General features: G+C 39.1%; 1 protein-coding gene and 1 long non-coding RNA gene across 3 annotated transcripts in view; both read right to left on the bottom strand.

Moving 5' to 3' along the window:
* Nucleotides 1-8,875: 8,875 nt before the first annotated feature.
* On the bottom strand, nt 8,876-12,583 carry LOC106696687. 2 transcript variants are annotated; one of them, XR_002828563.1, is made up of 3 exons: nt 12,010-12,583; nt 10,045-10,225; nt 8,876-9,245 (listed from the first exon to the last, which is right to left on the bottom strand). It is a non-coding gene; the product is annotated as an uncharacterized LOC106696687 (long non-coding RNA). The 2 variants fall into 2 exon arrangements; XR_001347630.2 differs by lacking the exon at nt 12,010-12,583 and adding an exon at nt 10,611-11,995.
* Nucleotides 12,584-22,436: 9,853 nt separating this feature from the next.
* Nucleotides 22,437-27,890, bottom strand: part of KCTD12 (potassium channel tetramerization domain containing 12) — a 6,443-nt gene continuing 989 nt past the window's right edge. Inside the window, exon 2 of the mRNA XM_023751732.1 lies at nt 22,437-27,748. Within this exon, the coding sequence (XP_023607500.1) occupies nt 27,443-27,748 (306 nt within the window). The 3' untranslated portion in view covers nt 22,437-27,442. The remainder of the gene's footprint in view (nt 27,749-27,890) is intronic.

Raw genomic sequence — 27,890 nt, 5'->3', positions numbered from 1 at the left:
TGAGCTGGAACTGGCCTCAGGGTACAGAGTAAAAAAGTGAGACACAATCAGAGCTATGAAACACCTTACTAGTTATTGAAAATCCTTTAGCATTCAGCAAATTTATGATTGCCTTTCCTTTGTTCTGAGAGATTCCAGAAGACATAAAGGTTACATTTGGGATCAGTGATTTTTTTCACAGATCTAAGCATTATTTTTATTCAAAGCCAATCTATAGCTTTGTTTAGTCCTAGTGGTTTAATATATAAAAGAAACTAAAGTAAGTTAAAAGTGGGAAAAGTCCTTTGAGGAATAAATAGTTTAAGAACTGCTCACATTTATATAAATGTTTTAATCAAGTGTTAGAGATTCTACACAGAATGTACTAGCTAAAGACACCCAGTGAAGGGTAAAGCAAATATATTTTAGAGAACATTCTGTGGCCTACACAATGTTACATCTGAACCTGAGATATTTGGCCTAAGGGGGAAAACCTGAAGGCTAAAGATGTACTGATCCCAAAGTCATTAAGATAAGTGTCTTTGAACACTTTAGCCATAGATTTTATTGTATATTTTTTAAACCCATATCTTAAACTTGATAGCTAGTAGATTAAAATAAAATAGACTCTGCTGAAAGTCATAAGTTGATGCACCATCTCTAGAAAAGGTTCATATTTATCATTAAACACTGTAATAAAAGCACTTTATAAATATTTATTTAGCTTATTAAGAGCCCTGTGAGGTAGATATTATGATCCATATTTTACAGATTAGAAAACTAAGACTTGGGTCAGTTACTTATGCAAAGTCACACATCAAGAAAATGCCAGAATCTGAGTTCGAACCAAGCACAACCCAGAGCACATATATTTAACCAAATCGCTGCCCTGCCAAAAACTTTGAAATCATTTTCTGTTCTTTGACCCATTAATCCCATGGCAACAAACCTATCTCAAGATAATATGTCATAGACAGACACAAATACACAATAAAAATTGGAAGCAATTTAAATGTTCAACAACTGAAGAATATTCAATGATCTATTCATACAAATAGAATGTATTCATAATGTATGTTTTATGAGATGACAACTTGTCAAGAAAAAGGAGGTCATAAAACAGAATGTATAATATTTTGCTATATAAAATAAATATATATGTGGATGGGGGGAAAGCTAAAGGAAAAACATAGCAATATGTTATCTCTTATTATTTCTGTGGATTAGGATCATATATATTTTTTCATTCTGCATCTTTTCCACTTTTGTAGTTTTTGTGATGAATAGATATAATTTTATAATGAGGAAAGAAAGAAAGAAAGAAAGAAAGAAAGAAAGAAAGAAAGAAAGAAAGAAAGATCATATCCTATGAAAGAGACATCCTGAAAATGCCTAAAGAAAGTTGTCATTTTTTCATGGTGAAGGAACTGGAGTTCGTGTTGATGAAAACACCTTGGTGGCTGCGGTGGCCAGCAGTGGCAGCAGCAGTGGGATGATGGGGGCGGCACCTTCCCCTGATCAGCCCAGTTGCCTCCTGCAGAGGGAGGCCAGACTGCAGCTTAGGCCCGCTCCCCATGGGGAGCCGTCAGTAGGACACCCCCTGAGGGCTCCCAGATTGGAGAGGGTGCAGGTGGGGCTGAGGGACCCCCGAACCCCCCCCCCACCAGTGCACAAATTTTGTGCACCAGGGCCTCTAGTGAGATAATAAAAGCCTATTGTTTAAGCCACTCTTAGTTAGATGTTCAGTTCCTTGCCACCAAAGATATTCCAGTTGATTCTGATGTACAATCCTGGACACCCTTCTTCATCCCGCCTACTACCCTTTGGGCCTCTCCTGAACTCTTGGATGCTTTGCATGTCAGTGTTCCAGTTTCATCTTTGGCCTCCTTCTCTTATTATTCCATTCACTTTCTCTTTGTGCTTTTTTTTTCCATTTGGATGATTTTCACTATGTGCATTTATTACAGTCTACATAAATATTTACTGAAAATAAGCTATGAAAGAGATCCTGTTTTTATTTTCTATGCTCTGGAATATGCCAATGAACAGGACCATTGAGGTCCCTGGACAAGAGAGAGAGGAGATAGGGATGGGTGGGGGGGGGCAAGGGTAGGAGAGGGTTTGAGATTAAGGATCTTCTTATGAGATCTACTGTACAATATAGTGTCTATATTTAACAATTTGGTATTATAAATTTAAATATCTGTGAAGAGGAGAGATCTCAGGCAGTGTTTTTATCACAGAAGAAAGTAGAGGAAGAGGAAGCAGGAGGAAATGTTTGCAGGAAATGAATATCTTATTACCTTGTTTGTAGTGATGTAGAGTTTGTATACATTAAATATGTCCAGTTTATTGTATACCTCAATAAAGCTGTTTTTAAAAATACAAAAATACCAAAAGAAAAATCTCTTTTGTGAAATGTTCAAGTCTTTTGCATCATTTTCCATGAATTTTCTTTTTCATGTTGATTCTAAGGAGTTTTTTATTCTAGACACTATTCCTCTTTTTTTATTCTCTATGTTTGCATAGTATTGAATATTTTTTTCTTAAAGACTTTATTAAATTAATGGTAAAAGTTTATAGTGTTCATTGTAGAAGGGCTTTTTATTTCTTCTAAGTCAGTTTTGGGAATTTATATTTTTCTAGGAATTCATCTATATTTTTTAATGTATTAGCTTAAAGTTTTCTGAAATATAAAATTATAGCTAAAAATTCCCATCTGTACATCTTTGGTTGTACCCCATAAACTTTTATATGTAGTATTATTTCGGTGTGATTCTAAATATTTTCTAATTTTTATTGTGATTTCTTCTTTGACCCATGAATTACTTAAAACTTTTCTTTATTTCCACATGTGTTGATTTTTTTTTCTATGATCCTTTTGTTAGTGATTTCTAATTCATTAATTTGTGGTTAGAAGAGTTTTATGTTAAGTGAAACAAGCCAGTCAGAGAAAGACAAGATTCACATGATCTCACTCATATGTGGAATCTAATGAACAAAATAGATCCAGAGACAAAGAAGCATGGAACAAACTGATGAATCTCAGAAGGAAGGAGCGGGTGGGTGGGTGGGTGGGTGGGTGAGTGGGAAGAGATTAACCAAAAAACTATGCATATATGCATAAACCATGGACATAGACAATAAGGTGGTGAAGGCCTGGGGTGAGGCTTGGAGGCAGGCTGTAAGGGGTCAATCAGGGGAAAAAAGGGGACATATGTAATACTTTCAACAATAAACATTTTTTAAAAAGAAAAGCCCTAGCTGGTTTTGCTCAGTGGATAGAGTGTTGGCCTGCAGACTGAAAGGTCCTGGGTTCAATTGTGGTCAAGGGCACATGCCGGGTTGTGGGCTCAATCCCCAGTAGAGGTCGTGCAGGAGGCAGCCAATCAATGATTCTCTCTCATCATTGATATTTCTATCTCCCTCTCCCTTTCCCTTCCTCTCTGAAATCAATAAAAATATTTTTTTAAAAAGAAAGAAAACATGCTCTGTATGATTTAATTTTTTCTTTTTTCTTTTTTATTTTATTTTTTTATTTATATATATTTTTTATTGTTGATAGTATTACAGATATCTCCCATTTCCTACCCCCGCTCCATCCCCTCTCCTCCCTGCCCCTAGCCACCCACCCCCATGTCTTCACCACCCTATTGCCCGTGTCCATGGGCTATGCATATAAATATGTAAGTTCTTTGGTAATATTTTAAATTTGTTTAGATTTCCATTATGTATCAATTTTTATAAATAACCCATCTGTTTTTTAAAAAATATATTCATCAGTTCTTGGATGTCCTATATGTGACCATTGGATCAAATTTGTTAATATGTTGCTCAAAATTTTCCCTCTCCTTGTTGGTTTTGTTGTTAGCTAATTATATTACTGACTGAGACAGATGTGTTAAAATCTCCCACTATGGCCACACAGTTGTGTCCTTTTCTTCATAGTTCTAGCAATTCTGCTTTACTTACTTTGAAACTGTATTATTTGGAGCATCAAATTTTAAATTGTTATATTATTCAAGAGATTGAACATGGTGTCTTTATGTCTAGTAAGGCTTTTTTGCCTTAAAGACTATTTTTTAATAAATTAATACAGCTGCATTTGTTTTATGAAAATTTGCCGGATTTATCTTTTTCTATCTTTTTCATTCCAATCTTTACTTGCCATCTCCACTGCTTTTTATATGATTCCATAATACTACTACCACTATAATGTTCTAATTATAGTTTTAGCTTCAAAACTAAGATTATTCACATCTCAAAAGAAACAGGAAACAGAACTGACATCTCTGGAATTATGGTTTGTGGTTTTGAGTATCATTGGTTTCCCATGGTAAGCCCTATTCTTTCTCCAAAGACCAGTTCTTGTTTTCACTGAGCTCATGGGCTATGCTGCAAAAACATATATGTGTGGGTGGGTGCCAGGGCAGGAAGAGGGAAGATGCGGCCAGGAGAGGTAGAGGTGGGTAAACGATGCTCAGTGTAGGGTGGATATGGCGAATCCAAATGCCTTAAAGGGCCAAACAGCTAACTTAAGCAATCACACAGGTGGGAGGGAACTGTCTGGACTAGGGGTCACTTGCCCTTCTAACTTGTCCTTGATCAATTTTTTCCCTATTTGAATGTTGCCAGATATTTTTCAGGAGAAACTTAAATCTAGATTTGGGTGGGAAATCTACTGAGTTTGAAAATTAGCAGCTAATTCTTTTTTTTTTAAATTCTATGCAGGTCAAATAAATCACATCTGTTACCTTCATTTGCAAATATTCAGCTCCACCTACAAATCCTGGAAGAGATTTCACGTAGGAGGAAGAAAACAACTAAAAACGTCCTCCAGCCCCGAGAATCTTCCCAAATGGGCTAACCCACTCCTCCTCACAAAGAGAAATTCCTCCCAAGAAACATAAACCGAATTCATGTCCTAGTTCTTGAGAAATGGGTTTTTTAGTTCCTTGGCCTGGTCAACTACCACAAGCAGCATCATACGCTGGTTGTCCTCAGGTAGAAACAGGAAGTCATAGGAAGCAAGAGTGGGGCTCACCCATGAAGGGTTATCAAAAAGTTTCTACCAAAGCAAAATCCAAAACTTTGTCTGGGGCCCCTGTTGGCAATCCTATGCCAATGTCCAAATTTGAAATAAGCTCACTAACCTCAGTCTGAGAAAAAAAATGTTGTGTGTTTGGGGGGGAGAAGGGGGAGGGGCGGTGTAGAAGCCAATCTGAGAAAAAATATATTTTTTTAAAAAGAGAAGGAAAAGACAAGATGTCTCCTCAAAAAAATATTACATGTATGTGTGTATATGGGTATCTATGCAGGCATATACACATGAAAGTCCTTAATTCTTCTGCTCATTTGTTATTATTTCAAAAGAATAAAATATTGGTGAAATATCTCTAAGCGATCTACATTCAGTACCACCAAGAGGAGGTGCTTCAATGACTGGCCAAACAAGGTGTTCTTTAAAAACAAAAAAAACAAGCTTTGAGTCCCTGCTACTTATAGTATATGTTATTTTATATGGTGCTTAAAACAAAACTAAGAAGTATTTTCGTCTTATAGTGAGTAGGCTGAAAAAACTGAAGCACAAAAAAGATAAATCACTTGCCGAGGTCGCAGATTTAATAAGTGTTAGTTGCCAGGATTCAAAACAGGGTCTTCTGTGTGGAAATCCTGTGCTTTGCGCTCTGTCACACCTCCTGTGGCTGACAATCAGATGAGAACCTCAGCTCCGGCACCGAATTCTTAGATAGCCAAGACTCCTGACCAAGTGTGGGAGCTGGGAGGTGCCCATGTCAAGGACTCAAAACTGTGTGAAGTCAGAAATGAGCAGCAGGACTCACAGTGTGTAGCAAAGGCAGGAAGGACCACTGGGAGATTAAAGCCTGAATTTTAAAACCCTGTGATTTCTCACCTTCCCCACAACCCAATGCCCCTCCCCTTCTCTCCACACACAGACCAAGCACCCACATTACTTCTTCAAACATAAAAGCCATTTTATCCCAAATTCAAAGAGACTACTTTTCTATTTCCCTTCATTTTAATTTCCTTTCCAGAACCCAACCACCTGTGTAATCACTTTAGCTTGGTAGATTTCTACTTTAGATGATATTATTTTACTATCCTTCTTCTTATATTTTTAGTATGTAGTATTAAGACAGGTAAGTCAATATGTATTGCCTTAGATAAAGAAAACATGCTCCTTGTATACATTAGAACATCTTAAATAACAAAAATGTTCTATATGCTTTTATCATAGTTTCATTTAACAAAATTGTATTTACACCTACTTCGAAACACTGATCACATAAAGCAAATATTCATAGCATGCTATTCTGTCACATCTTTCGACTGGTCATATGATAATTGCATTGAATTAGTTGTACAAGAAAATTCAGTGTTTTCTTCTAGATAAAAATAAATAAATAAATAATGAACAACAGAGGGTGGGTAATTAAATTAATTCTCATTCTTTTCAATATGCACAATATAACATTTCACAGGGAATTGTGATAAAGGAGATTTCACTGGAAAAAGAAAATCCATAATTCATATGCCATCTCTCTCATCAATTCTCACATTGACCCTTCAGAGCAAAGCCCGTAATTGTTCTTCAGTATTTTCATTATCAAAGGTTTATTTTACAAATAAAAATTATATATGCATAACCCATATCCCAACATAGGGAAATTTAACTTAGTCTTGAGCTTTGTTAGAGGTTTGAGGATCCATTCTGAAGTAAACAGCTCTCCCCTCTTATTCTGATATCAGGCCCACCTTAGTCACAACTGCTCTGTATTTCAGGATTCAAAAGGGTGGTAATAAAATACTTGATAGTAAAGACATTGTCTTATTTACTTCAATCTGTATCTACCACAGTGCCCTAGAATAAATTATGGAAGAAAAAGAGAGAGCACATGAAAACTATAAACTCCTAGGTACTTACAAAGAAAATTAAGATTTAAGTATAGATTTTCTCTACCCATGGCTCAAACCTACCTTTGCAGAGAGCTCCCATTTCCATCAGGAAGGTACTAGAGAAAACAGAATCATTTACATTTAACTGAGAATTCATTCAATAATTGCTATAAAATATGTCTTCAAAAATACATGTTTATGATATCTTTAGCAAATGCATTGGCGCATATAGTACATATTAGAATTCTTTGCAAAAGAAAACCATTCAGTTTTTCCAACTTGATTATGTTCTAACTTGTCCTCTTTAAGAGCAGTTAATGTTATATGAGGGGGTCAATGATTATAAAAGGAGTTATGTTTTCTAATTTCATAATAGAAAAACTCATGAAGTGCTTTTATAAAGAACATTTTTTTAAAATCTCTAGCAGTTTGTTTCATCCATATTTCTAGGATCTTTGACCAAAACCAAAAATCCATTAGCTTTTCTTGAAACATTTCACTGGACATCACAACTTTATGGAAATAGACTTCCCCAAGGGCCCACATTATCCTCAGTGATACCTATAATACAGAGCCTCATAATTAACGAACTGGCCCCAGTGAATCCCAAATAACAACAGAGGACATGTAGGTGAAGGCTGACAGTATTCTGCTATTGGCCAAAGAGAATAGGATGTCACGATTGTATTTCCCCACTTCAGTTCATAATCAAGGTAATCTGTAACTCATACCAATAGCCATTCCATAGAGTGTAATCCAATTCTAAGGTATCCTGTACAACACAATTTATGTCGATAAAATACAGTGGGTCTATCTCTCTCATAGAAACTGGAAAGTGGAGTGAAATGATGAAATTATAAATGTTCAATATATAGCAGATAATACTCTCTCTCCTTCCTGGGATATTGAGTCTTCCAGGTTACTTGTTCACAAACGTTTTGTCCCATGTCTGGGGACCTCCTTCAGGAGATCAAATGATCCTGCTATTCACCTACTCTTCTGGTCCCTACTTGCCCAAACAGTCAGGATTCAGTAAAATAAATGGATCATAAATGAGATACCAAATGAAAAATATCAAGTAAATTAACAATTCATTTCGGGGGGAGGGTACTAAAAACGCTGACACTGATATACTAGAATAACTAAACAACCTGTCCAAGGACCACAGGATAGATTCTTTTATAGACTATATTAGTCTCCTATAACTGTGTAACAAATCACCACAAACGTGGTGGCTTGAAACAACAGTAATTCACTAAGCCCAGAGGCCAGATGTCCATAATCAGTTTCACTGGGCTGAAATTAAAGTGCTGGCAGGGCCACATTTCCTCCACAGGCCCTAGGAAAATCCTCTCCTTGCCAATTCCGGTTTCTGGTGGTTGCAGCATTCCTTGCCCTGTGGCCAGTCTCTGCCTCTGTGGTCACAGGCCTACTCCTCTTCAGTCTGTGCTCAAATCTCCCTCTGCCTCTCTTATCCTGGCATTTAGGGCCCCCCAGGATAACCCAAATAATCTCATCTCAAAATCCTTAACTCAATCAACATCTGCAAAGACACTTTTATCATACTTACAAGGTCCAGGAATTCAGATGGAGATATTTCTGAGGGAGGTGGGGCAGAGGGAAGCATTTTTCAGCCTACCACACAAACCAAGACCACAGTCCAAGAATTTAAACATAAGCAAAGGAAATGGTGAAAAGAATTCCAAGTTTTCCACAAAGCTTACACAATGTCCTTCTCATGCCATGACTGTCCAGTGTCATGCTCAGGGTATCAGTCACAATGATGTTTATGGATTAATGGATTATCTGCCTTTCGCCAACCACTGGCCAATTAAGAAGCTGGTTCCTCTACCATTTATCTAATAATAAAAATATTTATGATAGTGTTGCCAGAGGATTGGATGGGTGGAATTGAAACTGGATAACCTATGAGTCTGGGCTCCCTGTCACAACTTGAGCCAATTAAGCAGAGACAGAGTTGAATCATATATGAGCATTTATTTAAATGAAGCTGGCGGTACAGGAGAGCAGTAGATCGTCCATAAAATCCTGCTGTCCCCTTCCCATAAGCCAGCTGCTTATATTGGGTAGAGGGGAGAAGAGACAAAGATTGCATGGAAAAGTAGGAATTACAAGCATGAGGAAGTAGGCAAGATATAATGGTTACAGGTTATAGGCAATGCAGGCTGGGGGGGGGGGGGTATAAATGGCCAGCCCTCTGAGACCAGATTGGTTCAGCAACAAGGTTGTTCATCTTTCCATGATGACAGGCCGTCCTCAGAAAAAGAAGAATGGATTGCATTCCTGTCCCAGGGCGTGCAACTCTCAGCCAGGTTAGAATGTGCTTTCTCCAATCCAAACAGAACAATCACGGTTAACAGAGCATGATTAATATTTTTTATAATTATAACTAGCCCTGCTATTCTATTTCTGCCCCTAACATAATTACTCCGTCACTAGTGGGAACAGGGTCCTTGTGATATCATGAGAAAAGGAATTTTCTAAGACTGACATGGGAGAATGAGTGGCTTTTATTTACATGGAATTATATCCCTTAGTTTGCAAAGTACCAGTGTCTTTAAGCCAGTCCTAGAAAATGTGCAGCTGGGGCTTTTAGCAGAACTGAAAGCAAGGCCAGTGTCCAGAGTTTTCTTTCCAGGGTGGAGCTGAGTCCGAAGTAGCTTCAGGCCAGTTAAAGTCCATTAGTCCATTGTGTGGCATCCACATGGCTATGGGCCATCTGGGAGAATGCAGGGCATGTGAGCCCCACAAGCCAGAAGTGCAAGAGGGCCAAGAGCACCAAGAGCAAGAGAGAGAACTTCCTTTGTTCAGGACCTAAGTATCTCAGATTTCACACCCTTGCAGTCGCCAGGCCTATTCTAGCCATTGACTTGTTCCCAGGTGTGACTGACAGGTCAGCATCCTCCCACATCACCCAGACCTTCCTGGGCATATGTCTAAACTGCCTTAGTCCAGTCTTTCCCCCAGCCATCTGCAGGAAACAGACTTGGAGAATGTTAACTGCAGCGTCCTGGCAAAGCTGTATAAATGGCGTGCCTATATTATCTAGTCTCCCCTTTGCTCCTTTCCTGTTATCACACACCAGGTTATTGTCATGGTATCAATGGGTTGGGACAATATTCTTACCTGACTCTGGAGTCGGACAGAACATATCCTCTGATTATCCTGCAAGGCTTTTTATCAAAGCATTTTAGGTTAAAAGTTGTCTGGAGACCAACAGTTTTGGGTTTTTTTGTTTTGTTCTGTTTTAATCATTCACAGGATATTGTCACTGGCACAGTTACAAATAGGGAGGCGGGGTTTATTTCTAAAAAGAAAAAGAAAAAAATGTCAGGTGAATCTCCCAGCAAATATCAGTCTATCTTCTGGGTCGCTGGAGCTTGGCTTTCAGCTGCTAATGTATGTAAATGAGCCCATCCAGGGGCCCAGCTGTTGTATGTTGAAATGTGCTGATGAAACTAAATTGGGATTCTAGAGAACGCAAATCAAATTGCAAGCAAAATTACTGAAGTACACCAGCCCTCCTTTGAAGCATTATAGGCCAACCCAAGAAAAATGACTAATGGCTACTAATACACAGTTCTGACAGGAATCATAAGCTAGGAAGGAAGTTGCATGTAAAATAATAATAAAGAATATTAAATTGCCACCAGGCCCTGCCAGAGACAAATGAAAATGGAACAGATTCTCACCACCAGTCATTTACTCAGTCTCTTCAAAGCCGTCCCAGGAATCTGCAGACAAAGAATGCTTTCACTCTCATTCTCTTTCTACTAGAAAGGAATGTTTTCTCCGGAAGGTTTCCAAACTGGAAAAGGCAGATAAAGGATACCCCTCTGAAAAGGCTGTGAGAGGCATCCTTCAGGCCAGTTCATCCAGGTGGGAAAACAAGCTGCCTTTACCAGCTACTTGTAGAGAATATTGGGCACTTCTCCAAGATACTTCTAGTTTGATGGCTTTTCATTTCTCCTCTCATACTGTCATTCTCATTCTTACACAATCATACACCACCTAACAATGTTTTGGTTAATGATGGACCTTATATACCATATACCACGGTGGTCCTATAACATTTTAATGAAGCTGAAAAAGTCCTATCACCTAGTGACGTCACAGCCAACATGAGTTGCAGCGTAAAGCAATGCATTACTCATGTGTCTGTGCTGATGCTGGTGCAAACAAGCCTACTGCACTACCACTTGTATAAGAGTATAGCACATACAGTTACACACAGTACATGATTCATGATAATGATAATAAACGACTATGTTACTGTTTTATGTATTTACTAGAGGCCCGATGCAAGAAATTCATGCAAGGGGCTTGGCCCTCACAGTCAGCTGCGAGCCCTGGCTTCATCCAGATGTCGTTCCACTGTTCAGCCGTCTGGTCTAATTAGCATATTACACTTTTATTATTATAGCCTAGAGGCCCAGTGCATAAAATTTGTGCACTGTGGCGGGGGGAGTGTTCTCTCACCCCAGCCTGTACTCTCCAACCTGGGACCCCTCAACTGCCCTCCCTCCCCTGTACATTAATAAGATGGTTAGCAGCATCCCTGATCTGTGCTCACCAGATACCAGTAGTACCCTTCCCCCAGCTTGTCTCTAGACATTGCCATATGATCCCTGGGAAGGGGGAAGAATTTCCATTCCCCCACTCCATTGAAAACCACTGTTCTATTTGTCTAATCTCCCAAACTACTTCAGTGGAATTGGCTCCTCTTCCATCTGATATATATATTCCTCCTAGTTCCAATTTCACCCAAGTTTACAATCTGTTACTCTGAGGCATCTTCTTCCTCCTGAGTTAGCAACCTTCAGCTTTGATTCAACTTTCCAAATGATACCAGCCCCAATGCAGCTAACACAAATTTTTGTGTCTATTATTCTTAATCTTCCCATTACAGATGATAGAGTATGATTTCTCCATTACATACCTTTGTCCCATAAATGCTGGCTTTATCTTATAAGCCCTGTAAGCACTAAGTTAATTTATATAACAATGAGAGTGTTAATAGAGAGCACATAGGCCAGAACCCTTCTTAACTATAGAAATGCTAAGTTGGTTCCTAACTCTAAGCATACTTACCCTCCTGAACAAGTATTCATTTCTTCCTCTCACTTGTGTAATGGGAATTATAATGTTCTTGCAAAGCCTTTTGAAATTCCAAATTGGGTGGAATTTCATTTCAATTCAATTTGAGTAGCCACTCTTAATTATTTGAGCTAATGGAGAGGGATGAAGCATCAAAAATAGAAAATTCACATAATACAAATTTAAGCACATAATGACACAAACACATATTCTCAAATTTTAAGAAATTAAAAGATCACCAAGAGTTATTAGACTGATTTTACTGCATGATTCATTACTCAACCGAATGAAGAATTGCTAATGTGTTTGAGCATTTACATCACTGGCATCACACATCAGAGGGGGTGACTTTCTATAGCTATTCATTATAATTAGAGGTGATTTCAATGACACTTTTGGTAAGCTTACATAAGAATTTTTATTCTTTTTGTAACTTTCTATATTCCTCATGTTATCTTCATTAAACTCATATAATTTTTCTTTTAGGAAGGGAAAGGGAGAGAGCAAGAGAAATAATGATGAGAATCATTGATAGGCTCCTGCACACCCCACACTGGTGATCAAGCCTGCAACCTGGACATGTGCCCTGACTGGGAATCAAACCCATTCATTACCTTCAAGTTACTAGGTCAACACTCAGCCACTGAGCCACACTAGCCAGGCTAAACTCATAGTACTTTTATTGTGATAAAATATATATAACATACAATTTACCATTTTAACTGTCTTGTACTGCAACATCAAGTACATTCATATTGTTGTGTAGCCATCACCACCATTCATCTCCAGAACTTTTTCATCTTTTCCAACATCGACAATTTTTAGTAGATATTTCCTCCCTACTGTCTACTAATAATCTATTTAATGTTCTAAGTTAATTTCTTATAGCTCTTATTGAAATAAATGTAAAGTCTACCAAAATGATTGAAGGACAGCATCTATACAGGTTTATGAATTCAACTTTCATATATAGAAAGAGAATTCTTGTCTTTTCATAGATATGCTTCATACATTCCCGCTATACATGCTTAACTAACCCTGTCCTTTCTTTATTCCTCAACAGCCCAGGCAACAGCCCAGGGGAACTTAACATGTGCAAACAGCTTCTGGTTTCCTTGAATAGTACATAGACTACAGGGTTATTGATAAGACAAGTATGTATTTGTATCTGCAAAATTAAATTTTTATTTTTAACAAATATACTTCACTTTGCTTTAAAAGATATTATGGACATTGGTTAAATTATATTAAGACAAAAGTATGCTCATCCAGTTGCTGTTTTTAAGCTTTTAGCTTTTACAATAGACTGTCTCTGGTTTAACAGATGCAAAGTATTAACTACAAAGGAAGATAGGAGTTTCTTAAAGCTTCATTAGTAACATTTATTTTAACTTCACTTAGTCCTGGCTTTATTAATATACTTTATTTTAGCTTCTCTTGGTCTGGTTTTATCAATAATGCTTATTTTATCTTTATGTATTTCATAAAGACCATGGAAATTCTTTGGAATATAGCATACTATCCAACAATCACAAAATTTCAAACTTCTAAATTAAGAAAAACATTTCTTCATTGTTTGTTTGTTTTTTTCTAAGAACTACAGACACTCTCATTTTCTGAGAGACAAAGACTGAAGTTAATGGTGGTGATAATCATAAAACATATCTCCAAGATCAATTTCCTTTTATAGTACTCTAGCCCTAGTTATAAAACTTCCCTATATAGAAAAGGCATGTCACATTTAAAGAGTAAGTTTCCCATAGTTCTTCACTATAGTGTGGGGCAAATTTAACTCAACTTTTTTAAAGAGAGGGTGACTCCCTTCTCTCTGCTCTTTCTTGGCTAATGACAATTTCTGGTTAATTTCCTGTAGCTAAGTGAAAGCTAATATTGTCCTTTTAACTGGGCAGTCACTGATAGATTTATCAGTTACATCTTAGTTTATAAAATAGAGTGGGTTAAAGACAAAGGTCAAAAGTTTCGAGCTCAAGACTCTTTTCATCTGTTAGAATCAGAAACTAAAACAAAAGCATTGATTTCCCTTACTTTCCTCACATTGAGTAAAATCTAGAATTAAATTACATAAAGCTTTATTGAGAATTCTTCTAAGACACTGGGAGAAGGAAACTACACATTATAGACAAGAAATAGAACAACAATATAATGAAGTTTCACTGTTGTGAAACTTTGTTATAGTCACTTTGGCCTGTTCTAACAAAAATACCATAGACTGAGTGGCTTACATAACAAACAGTAATTCCACATAGTTCTGGAAGCTGGAAAGTCCAAGATCAAGGAGCTGGCAGATTCAGCATCTGATCAGGGGCCACTTTCTGATTCATGGATGGATGTCTTCTCTCTATATCTACATGGAATAAGAAACAAGAGATCTCTCTGGAGTCTCTCCTATAAGGGCACTAGTTCCATTTATTTAATGAGGGTTCCACCCTTATGACCTAAGGCCCCATGTCCAAGTACCATCACATTGGGACTTAGAATTGCAACATATGAATTGGAGGCGGGGGGAGGGTGTTACACAAACATTCAACCTATAGTATTGCTGCTGTTTCTTGCGCACATTTTAAAAGTAACATTCTCAGATCTATTTGGCAAAACTTTGACCTAACAGCTGTGTTTCTGACATAAACTTGGAGAGAACTTATACTTTGAAAACACGTGGTTCTGAAACAAACACAGGGAAGCAGCCAAAATGCAGAGACAAAGAAACATGTCACAAATAAAAGAACAGAAGAAATCTCCAGAAAAAGAACTAAATGTAATGGAAGCAAGCAAACTACTAGGTACAGAGTTCAAAACAATGGTTATAAGGATGCTCAAAGAACTAAATGAGACATTCAAGGAACTTAGTGAGAATTTCAAGGAAATTAGTGAGACACGAAAAAGGACCAGTCAGAAATGAAGGATACATTAACTGAAATGAAGAGTAATTTACATCTTCTACTCTACCATTGGAATCAATGGTAGAGTAGAAGTCATCAAGAATCAAATCAGCGATTTGGAATGTGAGGAAACAAAAAAGACCCAATTAGAATAGCAAAAAGAAAAAAAGAATCCAAGTATATGAAGAAGGAGCCTCTGGGACAACTTCAAAGGTACCAACATTCACTTCATGGGGGTGCCAGAAGGAGAAGAGAGGGAGCAAAAAATTGAAAACCTACTTCAGGAAGTAATGACAAAAAAATTTCCCATACCTGGTGAAAGAAATAGACAAACAAGTCCAGGAGAGTACCAAACAAGATCAACTCAACGAGGTCCACACCATTAAAATGCCGAAAGTTAAAGACAAAGACAGAATCTTAAAAGCAGCAAGAGAAAAGTGGTTAGTTACCTACAAGGGAGCACCCATCCAACTGTCAGCTGATTTCTCAACAGAAATTTTGCAGGCCAGAAGGAGTTGCAAGAAATATCCAAAGCGATGAATAGCAAGGACCTACAACCAAGATTACTCTACCCAGCAAAGCTGTCATTTAGAATTGAGGGTCAGATAAAGAGTTTCATAGACAAGAAAAAGCTAAAAGAGTTCATTACCACCAAACTAATATTACATGAAATGTTGAAGGATCTTCTGGAGGAGGAGGAGGAGGAGGAGGAGGAGGAGGAGGAGGAGGAAATATGAACAATAAAATGGCAATAAATACATACCTATCAACAACTGAATCTAAAAATCAAAATAAATGAATGAGGAATCTAATGAATAAAATAAACTAATAAATGGAATGGAATCAGTGGCATGGAAACATGGAACAGACTGAGAAATCTCAATGGAAATGAGGGAGGGAGGTGAGAAGAGATTAGCTAAAGAACTTATATGCACATATGCATTACCCATGAACACAGACAATAGAGTGGTGAAGGCCTGGGGATGGCAGGATCCAGGTGGTGGAGGACAATGAGGGGAAAAAATGGGGGGGGGGGTACATCTGTAATACTCTCAACAATAAAGAATAAATAAATAAATAAATAAATAAATAAGAAAACACGTGGTTCTAAGCAGAAGAGAAAAAAAAAGAACATAGCTGCTATTCTAAGGTCAGAGCATCATTGCACAGATCACTTATTTTTTTTAATAGTCCTTGCTACTATCATTTTAAAAACCCACAACTCTCACCAGCAGAACATTTGGAACAGTATACTCTAGCATTTCAGGGAGATCAAATTTCTTTTCTACAGCTCTTAAGAGGCACCTCTTGAAATTTTCCAGTTAATATTTTCAAAGCTCTGTAACAAATAACAGCCCCAGAGAAAAGCCTATAATATGACTGTCAGTGAACTTGACTTCCATCATAAAATCAAAACATTGTCAAGCATTTCAGGCATTGAAGTAGCTACCACCTAATAACTATTTGGAAAAAAAATACCCAAATCAGTTTGTCGCATATCAATCTCTTTGACTTTCAAGTCAAAAAAAGGATAGTCGTTTTTATGTATTTATTTATAAAACTATAGTCACAATTCCTCCAAGAAATATATCTATAATAATAAAAGCATAATATGCTAATTAGACCAGATGACCTTCTGGATGAAGCCGGGGCTTCGAGGGAAACCTGGGTCCCTGGTGCCTGCTGGCAGCTGGAGAGAAGCCCAGATCCCAGGTGCCTGCCAGCGGCTGGAGGGAAGCCCGGGTCTTGGGTGCTAGAGGGAAACCAGTGCCAGCAGCTGGGGGAAGGAAGGCCTACTCTTGCACAAATCTCATGCACCAGGCCTCTAGTTTATGTATAAAGAAGTATTGATTCTTGGTAGTGTTACACACACACAAAAAAAAAGAGAGCAAATTTTAAGTTAGTTCTTTTTTCTTCCTAATACATAAAAAAAGGATAAGTTAACATGAACATTCATTCATTCAACAAGTTTTTATTAATGATCTATTATTTGCTAGGCACTGTGTTGAGCTTTAAGGCAAATATAAAGAAGCAGGCACTTTTCCCCTGCCTATGAATGTGCAAATAGATGTCGAATGAAGACTAAGACCACGCCATAAAGTAGAAGCAAACAACCCAAGTCACCCAGGAGTCTAAATTCCTACTTTCATTTCCTTCAGGTTCCGCATTCTACCCTGTGATTTTTAGTCAATGCTTTCTAAGGAAGAAAGAAAAAGGCTGAACAAAAAGTTATTTCTTCCTTTTTCTTCTGTATACAGAAATGAGAGCTTGCTCTTGCTTTGGATTCTTCTCCTCACTCACCCAAAAAGTATTAGCATGGAGAATAATAATGAATTAATGAGGAATAATTTATAAGTAACTTAAGAAATGTTATCAGTCACTATCATAAAGGAAAAGTCCAAAAACTAATTTTAAAATTTGCCATTATTATGCTTCACCTTTTTCACTTTGAAAAATGGGGGGAGGGGAATTGTTTTTAGTAATTATTAGATGTATTTTTATTAATTGCGGGAGGAAAGATAATGGTCATAAAACTCCAAACATGAAAAATGTATTAGGCCCAACAATACTGTTTTCTGTGATATCTGATTGTTCCAGAAATAAAGGCCCTTTAACTGGCAGTTCATAATTTTGCTCTCTGTTGTTTAAGGAAAGGAAAATGCCTGAAAGGAGAGGGCTATGTCTCAAATATATTAGGGGCTCAATTAATGACTGTTGGAAGCTGAAAGAATGCATTGCTATTTCGGGATTCTTGATGCATTAGAACCAGTGCTCTATAAAGTACTTACAATTGACTAGGTCTCACTAAAGACACCAAATGTCTCTTGATGAGATCTAAAGATTAACAGGAGAAAAGAGCTCCTCATTGAAACAAGGTGCTCCCTATATTATTGCAAACAAATATGACAGGGGTACTGGGGCTGTGGTCTCCTCTCCGCGTCCCGCACAGAGAGGGAGACTTGAACCGGTTCGTGCAAGTAGGAGGCACTTTCGGGATTAAAGAATAATGAAAGACAGACATAAAATAGATTAAAAGCTTGGGCTGGGTGTGGTACCAGCCCTCTGGAGGGACAGAGCACACAGAGAGAGCCAGCTCCGAAAGATGATTTATTATATACTCCAATTACAGGAAGTTACATCACATCAGGGTGGGCCTTTGACATCATGAGATCCATCCCCTTAACACTGGGCAGGAGAGTCAGACTGAGTGGCGTCCAGTCTTTGACTGGTCCCTCCCTCAGGGAGTGGCTCTGCCCTCCCCCTGAGTCCCAGCTGACATAAATTAAGCCCAGTGTATTCTTTTTTTTTTTTTTAATATTTTTTTATTGATTTTAGAGAGTAAGGGAGAGAGAGATAGAAACATCAATGATGAGAGAATCATTGATTGGTTGCCTCCTGCATGCCCCCTACTGGGGATCGAGCCCACAACCCAGGCATGTGCCCTTGACCGGAATCGATCCTGGGACCCTTCAGTCCGCAGGCTGATGCTCTATCCACTGAACCAAACCAGCTAGGGCAAGCCCAGTGTATTCTAACGGCCCTTAACAACAAATCTCAGGTAAAACTGCATGACAGGTTAGGGAAGTTTTCCGTCATTATTTTTTAAAATAGGTTTCAATTTCTTGCTCTCTTTTCCTCCTTCTGGCACCCCTATGATGCAAATGTTGGTACACTTGAAGTTGTCCCATAGCTCCTTACACTATTCTCATTTGGGTTCTTTTTTCTTTTTGCTGTTTTGATTAGGTGTTTTTTGCTTCCTTATATTCCAAACTAGAGGCCCGATGCACGAAATTCACACAAGAGTAGGCTTTCCTTCCCCCGGCTGCCGGCAGGCACCCGGGACCTGGGCTTTCCTCGCAGCCCTGGCTTCGTCCAGAAGATCGTCTAGAAGGACATCCGGAAGGATGTCCAGTCTAATTAGCATATTATGCTTTTATTATTATAGATAACTATTTTGATTTTTGACTTCACCTACTTAACTGTTGATCCCCTGTAAATTATTCTTCTTATTAGTTATTATGTCCTTCATTTCTGACTGACTTTTTCTATGGTATCTATGTTTTTTTTCTTTTATGCTGTTGAAGTTTTCTCTAAGTTCATCTACTCTTCCCCTGAGTTCATTGAGCATCCTTACACAGTGTTTGGAACTCTGCATCTAGTTGATTGCTTGTCTCCATTTTGTTTAGTTATTTTTCTGGAGTTTTGTCTTGTTCTTTCACTTGAGACATGTTTCTTTGTCTCCTCATGTTGGCAGCTTTCTTGTATTTGTTTCTATGTATTAAGTAGAGATGCTATGTCTCCCAGGCTTATGTAGTAGGTGTAGGGTCCAGGGACACAACCTCCCTGTTCACCCAAGCTGGAGTCTCCAGGTGCACCTCCCTCTACATGGTCTGTGTACACCCTTCTGTTGTAGTTGGGCATTGATTACTGTTGGCACATCAATAGGAGTGATGTACTCCAAGGTCCATTGGCTACAAGGACTGGCTGCAACCACAGTGGAGAATCAGCTTTATAGGATCCCACCCCACAGAGCAGGACTTAATTCAGAGAGGTTCTGCTGCCCACTGAGTCCAGCCCTTGAGTCTGTCGCTTGTGGAGGTGGCTGGGTGGTGTTTTGATGTGGTCTGAAGCTATCCACCAGGTGTGCTAGCTCTGGGCTGCCTGAGAGGTGCAAGCCAAGGTCAGCCATGGCCTATGTTCTGCCCAGGACTATCTGAAATAAAGCTATCTGCAGATGGCTGCTACTTGTGCTGGGCTTAGAGGTGCCCAGGAGAGGCCAGGCTGCTAACTAAGGCTGGCTGCTACTAGTGCTGGGCTTGGGGCCACTTGGTGAGAGGTACAGGGCAAGATGCTACTTGTTTGAGAGATTTTAGGAAAGTCTGAAGCATAAGCCAAGACAGTCCATTCACATGGAAATACCACTAGAAATAGATTAGGTGGGCCCACAAGTTATTGGGGCAGGTCTAAGGAAATCACCAGGACAGGGTGAACAGGGTGAGCTATGTTTATGGAGACTCAGATTTGGCACCTGCCAGCTCTGTGGAGGAGGACTCAGAAAGAAAACAATGGCCTCTTCCAGCACTTCCACCTGGGAGAAAGCTTCCCCTCCAGTTCTCACCTTATGCCAAACAATTCAATTATCCCCTGTATGTTACCAAACTCTTTTAGGCTGCTGCCCCAGCACTGGAACTCAGAGGGTGTAAGTCTGAGTAAGTCCATGTGTGGGCCCTTTAAGAGGAACTGCCTGGGACTCCAGCAGCCCTTTGTCTCACTCAGTCTCAATCCCAGCTGGTTTTTACAGCCAGAAGTTATGGTGACTTCTCTTCCTGGCACTGGAACCCTGGACTGGGATACCTGGTGTAGGGCTGCACCCTCTCTAATCTGGTGCCCCTCGTAGGATGTCCGAATGCTGGTTTAGGCCTGATCCCACAGGCCTAACCAGCATTCGGACATCCCCCTTGCAATCCGGGACCGCTGGCTCCTAACTGCTAACCTGCCTGCCTGCCTGATCGCCCCTAACCACTCTGCCTGCTGGCCTTCTCGCCCCCCACTGTCCCCCTTGCTGGCCTGCTTGCCCCCAACTGCCCCCCACACTGGCCTGCTCACCCTCAACTGCCCTCCCCTCCTGGCCTGATCGCCCCTAACCACCTCTGCCTCCACCCCGCCACCATGGCTTTGTCCGGAAGGACGTCCAGAAGGTCTCCTGGTCTAATTAGCATATTACCCTTTTATTAGTGTAGATTCCTAAAAAACAAGTGTTGGCCATAATTATTTTTTTAAAAACTAGAATAGAAATGGAAGGAGGAGGAATTTCAGAAATAGAAAAAAAGAGAGGTGGACTTTTCCTCAATATTAAATTTATATAAAACTTCATACTTGTATACCTAAAATGATTCTAGAGTTATGTCATACCACCATCATCCCCATTCCCTTGAGAACTGCAAGTGAATCCTAGTTTCCATAGCCCCTAAAGAAAAAAGTACCTCCAGGTGATTTCTCTCTTAGAACAACTTCATCCAAAAAGAAAGCCTGAGATATACTAGCATATATGTAAAAAGATATTCAATACACCTATCAAGAAAGGACTGGTAAGACAAATTACAGCACATCTGAAATGGCATGTCATGAGGAGTATCATGCAGCCATCAAATAAAAGGAGGTAGATCATTGCTATGTGTTCATGAATGTGTATGACAGGAAAACTTGTCCCCTCTGCCCTTCTACGTTCTTTGGCTGATCTAATAATTAAATTGACATAAGACATTAATAAGAGGAAAGAGCTCTCTCTGCTAATAGCTTTCTTCCTATAGGCCCCTTGTCTAAATTATGTCAGTCAATTAAGGGAGAGGTAAGAAGCTCTTCTTGAGTCTGTTGGGTCTCAATTGTCTTCAGCTCAAAATAACCCGCATGCCAAAGTGTATATTCTGAAACAGACTGCCCTGAACCCCATCACAGGCACTCCAAGAGCTCTAGGGTATGTGGTTAAAAGAAAAAAGCAAGGCACCGAATAGGAGTAATTCCTATTGAACAGAATAAAGGCAAGGAGTACATATATTTGCAGATATAGCTATAGCTATAGCTATAGATTAGATATAGATATATAGATATAGAGATATAGATATAGATATAGATATAGATATACATATACATATAGATATACATATAGATATAGATATATATATAGATATATAGATATAAAGATATACCGCTGGCTGGCTGGTTACCCCTGGGAAAAAAAACAAAGGATTATTGAAGGAGGAAGATTTACTTTTTATTAGTCTTGTATTGCTTAAATTTTTCACAAATTAACTTGTGTATGTGTGTTTGTTTATACTCATACACATGCACACTTTTAAAACAAAAGCTATCTAGAGGAAGTACAGGCAAAAGCAAACAGGAAAGGCAAAGCCTGGCTCACTCTCCCTGCCCGACTCACAGCTTCCTGGGCCAGGACCCAGCAGACCCAGGCTGGTGTGGCCTGGTTCCAGCTTCAGTGATTTCTCAGTCTGGGAGGCACTGTGCTTTCTTGCAAGAGGAGGGACATCAATGACTGGAGATGATTCAAGAATGCACCCCTATATCCAAAATGCAGAACCTCCCCCAACATTCTTTAGACTTTTACCTTCATGAATTGTACTTTTTATTAAGACCTATCTCACAGTTTCTATTTCCTTTTCCCTACAAACTTTTAAGAGGTCATCTCTACCTACATTCCCCACGTCCAAAATAATTTGCATATGTTGCAAAGATTGAGGTCAGGGGAAATGTTTGTGAAAAACTTCGCCTCCACATTGAGTACCAAACCACCTTGACAACAGGTGTTCTTGACAATAAACTCTGAGGAAACAGCTTGTTGACTACTGGCCCAGCTGGCCAATTACACAGTGAAGAGTTCTTCTGATGGGAAACGTTAATCATTAGCCCCACAACAATTTGGGAAGCATTTCCAGTATTCAGAGAACCCTTTAAATAAAATCAGACCAGTGTGTAAGCCAATCCATACCCAGGAGCCAAGAGAAATAAAGGAGTGAATGTTTTATTCTTTAGTGTTTAATAGAATATATAACAAGTCACATAATCAATGATTCATTACTCACACCCTGGGAGGAAAACAGTATTGAGTATTTCTGTTATACAACTGGTTGTGAACAGGGAGAACAAAAATCTCTAGAGCATTTAGATAGTTGAAGAAATTCTCACTTACACTTTGGGCATGTCTACAAAGACTTCATCAGTGCCTTTCTAAAAATATAGAGGGATATTTTTCTTGGCTTTCCATTTTGTTAGAAAAGCCTAGTAATCGTATAATCAATTTTTCCCTTTCCCCTTCTCTTTTGAGAAAATGGCTCTATGATATATAAGACAACATTTTTAACAATTTAATAATTCCAGATAGCTCTGTGGGAATCTTACATTGTGTAGTAGATAAGTTTTTCAGATGCCTGGAAATAATACATAATTTACATCTTCAAAATTAACATCCATGATGAATGTTTTAACCTTTTATCATTAAATGTCTCTAATGCTGCTTGTGTGGTCATAAATGAATTGTCATCAGTTATTTTCAATAGTAATAGCAAAATCTGCCTGCCTATAAAGTCACAAAGACAGTTGTATAATAGTTTACATTACAATTAATGTTTACACACGTCAAAATACATGTAAAATTAAAAACTTGGCTTGGGGGGGCGGGCGGGGATCACAAAACGTATAAGGTAACAAGAATTCTTAGTCAACTAGAGTCCATCTTCCTACCACACAAAATGATACTGTAACGTAGATATTCTGGTTGAATTTCTTCCAAGTTTCAAGGGCCCCAGTAGAAAAATCTCAATCTTCAAACTTTAATACTCTTAGATTTTTATTATCCAAACTTGTGACAAAGTAAAGTTAACTTCAACATAACTTGTTTCTGGCTCTAGGAAACCCTATTTCAGGTAGTATAGCCAGTGGAAACACAAGAGTATTTTATTTATTTCTCAAGAGACAGATTAGGTCATCTAAGAAAACTAATTCAGTTTTTAAATGACTTACAGTAAGAAAAAAAAAGAGAGAGAATTCCAAAGGGTTTACTTTGGTAGGTTTATAATACAAATATTCAGTTTACTATTTTAGAAATTTAAGTCAACTGAGAAAAGTATTTATGATTTAAACTGTAAAAGAAATTCTTAAGGAATTCAACCCCTCCAGTCAACACTTTCTAAATGCTGCAGTATAATTTAGCATTTTTCATGTGAAATACAAAAATGTTTGAATCTTAGGTTAGAATTTACCATAATTTAAAAAGTAAGAAGTTATCAAAGCTTCACCTTACATGGCTTCAATACAATAATAACATTCCATAGAAAATTCCAATGAAAATTGGAATATGTTATGAGCATGGCCAGTTGCCTATTTTGTCTGAGAATTCACAGATTAGGCATTTCCTCAGAGAAGCAATAGGCCCCATATATATGGTTCTGGATTGAAAGAGAAGACAATTTTGGCTTGTGTTGTAAATTATCACTTTGTGATCAATACAAAAAGCCAAATACAAACACAAGAACAAAAACAGTACTGAAGAGGAAATAAAAAAAACATTAAGTCTCACATCTTCAAGGAATATTTTCCACAACATATAATTTGAAAAATTAGAGTGAATTGGTTCATATTCTACATGTATTAAAAAACAGACAACTTGTTAAACACTAGGCGCAAAAGCATTAAACATGGTACCTGTTTTTTTAACCACCACTGTCAACATGTATTCTTTTTTTAAAAATTAAAAAAATTTTAATTTGTTATTAAAATCTAATGTCACTCAGTTGTATTTATGAGTCAAATGGTAATTAAAGCCATTACATATGTAAATGCATGTACAGTGAATCAGGATAATGCAGTCATAATTACCTGAATAATTTATGACATTCTCCCAAGTTATTTGAGTGGTGTCTTCACAGGGTTTATTCAAATCTCAATATTCCATCTAAGCTCACAGGTGACAACCAACAAACACTGCAGCCACTTTGTAGTCCTTCTCTGCCCCAAAGCACATGGAGGGAAGGGCCCCAAAAGTGCCCCTGTCAAGTCACCCTTACCTGTTATACTCTCTACCGAATGTAAAATGAGTTCTTACCCTGCCTTTACTTTGGCCTAAAAGTAGAATGCTCTCTGGTATCCACTCCCAACTTTAGAGGGGACAGTCATCCCTTGAAAAAGAAGTCACTTTACTGTTTCTAACCATTACATTCCCAGTCTTTCAGATAATGAAATGGGGGAGGGGAGCATTACAGGGCAGTAAGGATGGGGGAACAGTAAAATGGTATGGAATAGTTCAGCTCAAAGTTTTACAAGATAAAACTTATGACTTACGTGGCAGAGACAAAACTTTAGCGGTTTCCCATCACTCCTGGAGTTGTGCAGATTTAACAAGGAAAAATCAGAACCCCAGAGTCTTGCCATATGCCGGCGGTTTTATCTGGCCCTCTAAGATGTTCTCAATTATGTGATTTTTGTTGAGTAATCTAACAGAATACCATATGGGCAGAGAAGTCTCTGTGACACTCATATTTGGCCAGAGAGCAACATTCCTAAATCATTTCAGGCTTGAAACAGAGATAAGTTCTGATGCATTACCTAGTCTGAGATCACACTCAACAGGGAAGCAAACACGGCTTCCTGGCTGTCTACTTCCACTTCCCTTAGGATTGCTGTCTCTGTATATAAAGCCAACTTTACCTTTCTAAAAATGCAACCACAATAAAAGACCTCAAAACTTTCTCTATCCCAACTAAAAAAAAAAAAAAAAAGAATCAATGGATTAAAAATACAGGTACCTTGATTTAAGTAAACAGCTAATCGACATATTAGTATACAACTAATATCCAAGCAAAACCATACGGAGCAAACTCAGTTTTATAATTATGAATTTTTTCCTAACCCAATTTCTCCATTGATAAGGACATAAGAAACTCATCAAAACATGTTGCTTAGTATAAACACCATCTGATGCAAGTTACTGGGGGCAAATACAGGAAATATTACAGCATTAGTGAATGAATTAAAAAACTAAATGATTTGTGTAAAATGTTTATATATGGTATATACATATTGGATCACATGAGTCTAAGAATAAAACAGTTCCAATTCTTAACATCTGTTATGGACCTAGTAAGATACAGTACAAGATTCATTTTTAAAAAGAAGGAAAAATAGCGCTAATTTGAACAGTGAAAAGAGACTCTTACAAAATCTTAAAAAACATACTCCAGAGAAAAATGCTGAAATAAATGAAAAAAGAAAGGCTTCTCAGTCATCACAGAATATTCAAAGGAGCCTCACAGCATGGAAGATAAGGATTCACTTCCTTTCACGTATGGTATACACGGGATATGCAGTGGGGATTTATTCCATGTTAGAGAAAAGGTATAAGGCAACCAGGTCTCCTTCTGTTTCCGTTGCGTTTACCCAAAACACCATTTTATGGCTCAGCTCACTTTTAACTGCTTGTCTTCATTTTAAAACATTCCCTTTTACAGCTCTCTACAGATGGGCAGCCCTTGGTGTTTCTATTTCTCTGCAGCTCTGTCACTCACAAAGATTCCACCTTCACTTCAAATAATCCACATACAAGAAGTGGCATTTTCTAATTTTCAGGTTTGCCCAGAAGTCAACATTGACTGGGCTTGGGAAAAGTAAGAGATCTTAATAAGAGATCTTAAGTCTAAGTAATCAAAATCAAACACATTTTGTTTGCTCAAGTAAATAAGATTTTTTTTTTAACTCAGGATGTATTATCAACCAGAAAATAAAGTTCAATAACGTAAACCCTACTGGGTAACTCTTTGGTTAGGTTATATGAGTATTAGCAACTTCTAAGTTTAGGACTCAAAACAGTTCAATCAACTGCCAGTGAAGAGTAGATGCTATTCATCTCTATAAAATGCTTTGTGTGTTTTCGTGTACTTTTTTTTCTTAATGTGCATGTACTCAAACGGATGGTACAAACTCCCAACTTCCAAATAATAAATGAGTATGTCTGTTCCTCCCTTCCCATCCCTCCTTCTCTCCTTCCTCCCTCCCCACCCCACCCCCCAAGTCTTAAGAGCTACTGCCATTCACTGCAAGAATGCTTGGGCTTTCCTAATCCCCAGGACGTGCATTACTACCCAGCTCCATTGAGTACTGCCGGGGTGACTCCCCCCCGAAGAGCTTGGTGACTTGGGCTGTCCTGCCCCTGTCAGCTGCAGGACTCTTTCTCCCTCTTGCCAAGAACTGCTGCCATGTCCACCCGTCCAACCACACGGGCTTCCGGCAGTGAGCGGAGGAAAAAGGGTGTCCCCCTCAGGCTGGAAGTCACGTTCTCCAAGTAACAAGTTTAAGCCACAGGCGAAGGCCTTCATTTCTGCGTGGAGAAGATATGATCCTTCATTGTGCCAGCACTAGATTCTTCTCCTACATCTACCTGTAACTTTTCGAAACTTTGTTCATTTACAGTCACTGAACTGCCTTCAGGGGATCCTCATTCCAGGTCCAGTCTTTCATCCAGCCTTCTAAAACTCTACCTTTGAAGAGGGCGAAAAACACTGTCCCCAGTGTTATCGATTCTGATCTCCTAAACCTGGAATGAGTCATAAGGGCTTGAGAAGATTTCAAGGAATCTTCTACACGCTGGACAGGGTCCAGTCAAGTTCTGAACAATCCCATCATTCCCAGGTACTTGGTGACTTTGGACCCCACTGCCCCACTAGATCCAGACTGAAGGACAGACTGGGGGAGGGGTGGTCTGAGGCGGGGGGCAGAGGAAGTAAGGGCGGAGGGAGTATATCTGGGCTCTCTCGGTTAAGTGGGGTCCAAAGAAGACGAAAAGGCCGAAAGGGTTTGCGGCCCCAGGTTCTCAAGTGGGGGATGAGGAGGACTAGCCCAGCTACTGGAGGTGGGGAACAGGGGAACAGGAGGGCGTGGGGTGGAAGGGGAGTCTAGAATCCTCTGCCGGGCGGGAAGGAGGGGGAATGAGTGCGCTGGAGTCGGGAGGGGGCCTGGGGAGCTCACTCCCTGCAGAAGACGTACTCGGTGTAGCTGGTCCAGATCTTGTCCTCGCTCTGGTCTGCGCTGGCGAAGGCGCAGGTGCCCGTGGAACTGCACGCCACCATGTGGAAGCCCGACTCGGACAGCTTGTCGAAAGCCTGCTCCAGGAAGTTGAACTTGAGGTAATAGCGCGAGGTGTAGCGCTCGGGGGGCCGGTCGGGGTCCCGGCTCTCGTTCAGGGTGTCCCCGAACACCTCCTTGGCCAGCGAGGTCTTGCCCCACACCGGGATGCCCTCCACTCGCACGGATGCTTGGCTATCATCTTCCTGAGCGCGTCACATCCGGGTATGAGGCTACTTTAATCCTATGGATAACCTAGCTCTAATCCGAGGTCCCAGCCACAAGACTGCTCTCTGACCTCACAAGAAGGCCCTCCCAACCCTCTGAGGGGTGTCGCCCATGCCCCTC

This window comes from Myotis lucifugus, unplaced genomic scaffold, assembly GCF_000147115.1.
Source record: "Myotis lucifugus unplaced genomic scaffold, Myoluc2.0 scaffold_24, whole genome shotgun sequence".
In the NCBI taxonomy this organism is placed as follows: Eukaryota; Metazoa; Chordata; class Mammalia; order Chiroptera; family Vespertilionidae; genus Myotis; species Myotis lucifugus.
Note: the sequence above shows the minus strand (reverse complement) of the source record. Positions and strands in the feature narration are given on the sequence as shown.